Raw genomic sequence first — 6,463 nt, 5'->3', positions numbered from 1 at the left:
TCCTCCTACCCCATCTCCACTGCTGGTTACAGGCCTTGTCCATGGCATCTCCTACCACTGGGGCGCTCTCCCTTGTCCCTAGTCATGCCTCCAGTTCAGTCTGCGATGAGCCTGTTCCAGGCACCGAGTTCAGGTCTCAGGTCAGTCTCTCTCCCTTGGCTACAGGTAGTCAGTCACAGCAGTCTGAAGTCAGGCAGAAGGCAGGGCAAGGCGCCTCCTTGGATCAGTGGCTCACATTTATAGACTTACAACTCACTTGTTAGACTCGAGGCACACCTTGGAAAATGCCAGCTCTTCGCATTCACTCATTTCTTGACTATGGAAAAATTAATAGAGCAATTCCTCTCTTCCAGAGAAGCTTCTGTTGCAGAAGCATGTATCTTATGTGGTTAGTCTCTAGGGGCATTTTTACACATGTGCCAGATGCAGAGCTGGGTACATTTAATTAGCAGCCCACACTAATGAGAAGCGCCCAGTGCTGCATTGGGTGCAGTTGTATAAGTGGTGCAGCATGCATCAGTGCTGAGAAAATGGTGGCAGTGCGCTTTGAAATAAGGCACATCAAATGTGTTTTAGTTTAAAGCACACCGTTTACTATTTTCTCAGTGCTGATGTGCAGTACGCCGCTTGTACAACTGCACCTGGAAGAGCTCCGGGTAGATTAATTATGTACTCCAGCAGACTCAATTAATTGAGTGTGCTCCAACATGCTGTGTTTCCAGCATGATGGAGAAGATTCTTGGTCTGTGTGTCAATGCCCTAAAGTGCCACCTTGCCCTCCCTTTTGTCTGCCTTTGCTGCTAACCATTTGTCTCTCCTGGATTTACAAGGGCCCGTTTCCCTGGTCTCTGACTCAGGAAACTAAATTCCTGGCTGGGATGCATAGTGCAATGTACCCAGCAGGCAGGGCCTGAGACTCTTCCCTGAACCCCGTGGGCTGAGGTGCGGCTGGAAGACCCAGGCCTGTTCCTCCTCCGACATATACCTGCCCTGTCCTGTCCGTGCATGTGCAGGGCTCTGTCCCTTCTCCTTTGTCACTGCTGGGCCCAGGGCCAGAGAGCTGCCCCGCTGCAGAGGGAGGCCGAGGGAGGCCATGCTGTCCTCTGCCCGCTCCAGCCAGGCTGCTCTGCATGCATGTTTGCCTACGTCTACCTTTATGTAATGCTGCCGTTGAAGCTGCATTGACACAGCTCATGGCTTCTGTCCAGTTTAATTTCCCTCTGGTCTTGCACTCTCCCCAGCCCAGTTCAGAGTGATTGGACCGGACCAGCCAGTTGTTGCCTCTGTGGGAGCAGTGGCAGTCCTTCCTTGCCGCCTGTCCCCTGCGACGAGCGCAGAGAGCATGGAGGTGCGGTGGTTCCGGTCCCAGTTCTCTCCATACGTGCACCTGTACTCTGACCGTCAGGATCAGCCTGGAGAGCAGATGCAGGAGTATGTCGGGAGGACTCAGCTCCTGAAGCACAACATCACCTCTGGGAGCGTCTCCCTAACAATACGTGGGGTGCGACCCTCCGACCACGGGCAGTACACCTGCTTCGTCCAGGCTGGTGTCTCCTATGAAGAAGCTCTGCTGAAGCTGCAGGTGACAGGTGGGTAGCTCCTGTTACGGTCTGGGCCTGCCCGCAGTGCACTGAATGGGGCTGGAGGGCTTAACGGGAGCAGATGATAGTTCACTTGTCAGTCCCCTAAATCCCATCTCTGCCTCCACGTCCTGCAGTGTGTGCTTCCTGAGAGAGGAGGGAGATTTATTTCCCGAGAGCAGCCCGGGCAGGTTTTCCATTCACATCCTGACCTCAGGGTAGCCTGTGGACTTTGGGGATGGAGCACGTTGGGGCAGGACCGTGGGGCTGGGGCAGAAGGTTTCAGTTTGACAGACTTTTTAACACTTAATTTCATTAACACGTAATATGTACTGGTGCTGGTAGGGGGATGCTGTAGCTGTGGTCCAGGAACAATGCGAGGGGCAAGGACTTTTTTGGTTGATATCTTTCATGGCTATATTGATCTTTATGCAATTGTGATTATATTGGATATATTTTGATATTTGTTCATATGTTGGATATATTGATTTTGATGTGATTTTTCATATATTGATTTTGAGGTGAGAGGCCAACCCCTGTCTCTGGCATAACAATACATAGCCCCTCTCTTCAACAGAGTGAGCTGTGAGGAGCGTGGGGACTTTTCATGTGTATGGATGCAGACAGGAGAGTCCTAATCCCTGCATAGAGTGTTTCACTGGATTTTCTCTCCAGTCTCCAACCCTGCTGTAATACGGCTGAAACACTGCGGGCTCTGGGCTTTACACCCTGTCTTGCTAATCATCAGCCAGTTCACATGCCATTAGCAGTGCCCAGGGGATGTTTGCTGGTCTCCTCGCTCGTCACCTTTTCTGTATCATTGAAAAGGATACCCTGAGAGAAACGCAGTGTGTTTATTAGTGACAAGATAACACAGCTCATCTAGAGACCAACCAGGACACTCTCCTTACACCAGTAGCTGTAGCCTGGGCCAAGGCTGTTGGAGCGGAGGCCAGTTCATCTCTTCCCTTCAGTGCCTGCTGGGTGTATTGCCGTGCCCTTCACCACCCCTTGTTGGTGCCCACGGCCCAACCCCGGATGCGGCTCAAACCAAGCTCCCAGCCTCTTTCAGAATAAGCTCAGAGGAAAGTTGCACAAAGGCAGATTCACCAGTACGACCTGGGCATGGATGTGTTAGACATGCCTTGGCTGCTGGTCCATCCTGCCTGTCCTTTGGTGACGTGCTGAGCCCCGCCAGGCCTGACACGCAGCTCGGACCAGCACATCTCTGAGTTTGGAGCTGAGAACTGGAAAGCTATCAGTGCTTCCTTGTGTAACACCCCATCTCACCTCTGCCCCAGCATCTAGAGGAGTTTCCCAGGGTGACAGCCTGAATGACCTTCCTGGCACAAGGAAAGAAGAGAAAGAAAGATGGATAGAGACTGAGGGAGCACACCGAGCTCCTGGTTTGGGGGAGGCCACATGTGGGTGCACTTGGCCCTGAGCATGAGGAAGATAATGGTTGAATCTGGTGCGTGGATATGGGTGGCAAGTCTGGGCTGTGCTGGAAGGGAATGGCACAGACAGGGACCCCGGGATCAGGGAAGGGGTGGGGATGTTGCAAAAAGTTCTTCACTGCACCTGGTTTGATAGGGCACAACTGGGGGTGCCTGTGTGGGAGAATGGAGAGTTATAGGAGCACCCTGCCCCGCCGGGGTGAATAGGACCTAGGCCATAGACATGGTGAAGTGCCTGAGCCCCATCCAGTCTCTCCCCATCCAGCCGGCTCCTCTCCCCGGGCAGGGGAAGCACCAGGCAGTGGACAGAGGAATGGCTATACCATGCTAACGGAGGGAGGGACTTAGCCCTCAGGGGCACACCTCATTGATCTACTGGAAGTGGAAGCTAAATCAGTGTACCTCAGACCCATGTGGGTAACATTCATACAGAACAGCCTGATGAGCTATAACTTGCTAGGGTGTAAAAGCGAGTGCAAAAGGGTTTGTGAAGCCGAGAAGAGCCAAGAGCTGTGACTTGTAGCCCATGGGTGGAGGTCTGATCTGGGGCTCAGGTTCAGAGCTTGCTCACGGCCCTCGTGGGGTCTGGCCTAGATTCATAGGACACTATTTGTTATCGAAGCCCTATTTAAATTCAGCAGGTACTTTAATTCAGCCAATCAGAACCAACCTTCTAACATATGTCAGATGTATGGTGAGATGCACCAAAACCCATGGGATCTCATTTGCTCTCGTATGAGTTGATCAGCATCACACAGTGAATGCATTGGGAAGCTGCGCTGCCCTCGCACTGCGTGAGAGTCCGGATCTGTGCCAGGCGCTGGGTTGGATCCCGCGTAATCAGGCATGCTCGGTGCAGGGCACAGGGCTGCGGCTGGGGGGCGAGAGCGCCCACGGAGATGGACGGAGCAGGTCACCCCCTTTAAGCTCTTGCTCCAGGCTGTGTTCATGTCCCAGGGGCTCTCGCACAGCTGAGAACAGCACATTGATGTGGGGGGGCCACATTGCACCTCCCTGGGCCTCCTGTCCTGCACATCGACATGCAGCTCCCCTGGCTTAGATACCAGCTCCCAGCCTGGGGCAGAGACTCTGCATCTCCTCTCCCCTGTGCCTCTCTAGATCACTGCCCATTTCTAGTCCACCCCTCCTCCCCCTCCAGCAAAAGACAGTCACAAGCAGTGTGTAAGTGCAGCTTGTGCAGCTGGGTAAGTGGGGTTTGGGGGCTTCAAGTGAAATAGGATCCAGGGTCTAGCCCTGTGAGTGTAGCGAAGGGAACAGGCCTCCCAGACAGCACAGGGCCCATTCTCCAGCGTTTATCCCGTAGCTTGCTCTGCTGAGGGTCCGGAGCAGGCTCCTTCCTGAAGGTCTGAGCTGTTGATGGAGCAGGAGGGACTGGGATTTCCAAGGCCAAAAATTGTATTTTGCAGTCCACGACCCTTAGATATGAACAGGAATTGAGTACTCACATCCTAGCAGTGGTGCTGGGCAATTCCCCCGTACGTCTAGAGCAGTTGTGTCAGATTAGGGACTGTGGGTGAATCCCGTATGTGGAGCAGAAGCGTTCAGCCTGTGGGGCTTGTAGAGGGGCTGGGGATTCAGGCAATGGGCAAGTGGGGATGGGGCCTGCTGCCAAAATCGGGGGCATGGAGCCCTATTGGTGACGTGTGTGAGTGGTGGGGTGTGAGCAACTGGGGTGAGCAGCATGTGTCCATGGCAGGGGTTAAGTCCCACCACTGCTCGGTCCACCAGCACCATTACCTGTAGCACGGTGACTGCTGCTGCCATTTACCCTACCACCGCCACTGGTTGCACCACTGCCACTGCCACTGTCCCCGTGCTGTGTGCAGACCCAGCCCGCAAGGATCCTTGCAGTCAGCACCGGCCCAGGGGGTGGCTGAGTTTGAAGCCCTGGTCTAGACCTAACGCAGGATTTGTCTGTTCCTCTCCAGCGCTGGGCTCTGACCCCCACGTCTCTGCTGAGGGTCACCAGGACGGAGGGATCCGGATGGTGTGTCGATCGGCTGGGTGGTACCCAGAGCCCGAGGTGCAGTGGAGAGATCACCGTGGGCAGCCGTTACCACCAACTTCTGAGACGGTGTTCACAGACAGTGCCGGGCTGTTTCACGCAGAGGTTTCTGTTGTGATCATGGCAGAGTCGAACCACAACGTGACCTGTGCTGTCAGGAGCCTGCACGCCGTGAGCACGGCGTTGGGGTGGGGAGGGCGATCACTGCTCACGTGTCGGACATGTAGTGAGCCGTTTCCCCGGGCAGCACAAATCCCGTCTGTGCTGCACTCAGCAGGGCTTACGGGGACACGGGAGTTGGCAGCGACACCGACACCAGGACTCAGGCCAAGCGCCCTGTGGCTGAGCCGAGAGCTGGGCCCGGGTGAGCCAGGTGGGGCCCAAGGTTTGCAAATGCTGCTAAGGACTGAGGGTGCCTCCACTTTGGGCACCCAACTAAGACACCTGAGGGAGCCTGGTGTTCAAAGGCAGGTGCTCAGCACGGCTCCACTCCCAGACCCTCGGGGGTGTCCCAGGCTGAGTGTCCAGAGTCACTGGGCACTGCCGCTGCTGTCAGGAACTGCACAAAACATGAAAAACCAGAGCATGAATCCGGAACTTGGAGTAGCTGGAAGGCCTAGGACACACTCCCCTGGGCTGGCCTGGATCCTTCCTCTCCAGGTGTGCTTGGTTTCAGCTGGGAGGTGCTTCTCAATGACAGGCTTTAGCCAAGCGCTGGTATTGCTGTAGTCAGACCTGCATGACTGGGCTCAGGGCAGGGGAAACCAGGTCATCCATAAAATCCTGTGTCTAAAAGGGGTCAGATTAGACTCTCCACAGTCACCTGAACCCCTCCCTGCTGCCTGTGTGTGCTCTGGCTTTTCCTTGCAGAGCCCCACGGTGCACACAGGGTCTCTGGGTGCACAAGGAGACTCAGGGGTGCAGCTCCCTGGGTGCGCAGTGACATCATGGTCACTCATGCACGAATCCCATAGTTCCCAGTTCCTGGTGAGAGGCTGTAGTTCCCAGTGCCTGCTCAGCGTCTAATCAAATACCACATTTCAGGTCAGGAAGGAATTTTCCCCTGTGACATTAATGGTACAGACCATGGGGGGACGGGTCGCCTGCCTGTGTAGCAGAGGGAGTTGGGGGAGGCAGAGGGCATTGTCACCAGATTTGCCCGTCACTTTGGGGTGTGCTCATTTATTAGGGATATGTTTCTGGGTTCTCTGTAATTCTGTCAATGCGCTGCTTGTGTTACTTCTTTTTCTGTTTGGAGCTGTATCTCTCCTTCTGCAAGTCCTCACCCCCAATGGAGCTATCTTGCAGGACTCAGTTTCAATGGGGCTGGGTTCCTCCAGCCCCCAAATCAGTCAAACACACACACACACACACACACACACACACACACACACACACAC

At 54.7% G+C, this 6,463-nt stretch overlaps 1 protein-coding gene across 1 annotated transcript in view; it reads left to right on the top strand.

Moving 5' to 3' along the window:
* The window catches only part of LOC102381291 (butyrophilin subfamily 1 member A1-like), a gene marked incomplete at its 3' end in the record, with an annotated part of 24,277 nt that overhangs the window by 249 nt on the left and 17,565 nt on the right, over nt 1–6,463 (top strand). The window contains exons 2-3 of the mRNA XM_025195802.1: nt 1,242–1,589; nt 4,987–5,427. Of these exons, the coding sequence (XP_025051587.1) occupies nt 1,343–1,589; nt 4,987–5,427 (688 nt within the window). The remainder of the gene's footprint in view (nt 1–1,241; nt 1,590–4,986; nt 5,428–6,463) is intronic.

The sequence above is a fragment of the Alligator sinensis genome, unplaced genomic scaffold (assembly GCF_000455745.1).
Source record: "Alligator sinensis unplaced genomic scaffold, ASM45574v1 scaffold1986_1, whole genome shotgun sequence".
NCBI lineage: Eukaryota > Metazoa > Chordata > Crocodylia > Alligatoridae > Alligator > Alligator sinensis.
Note: the sequence above shows the minus strand (reverse complement) of the source record. Positions and strands in the feature narration are given on the sequence as shown.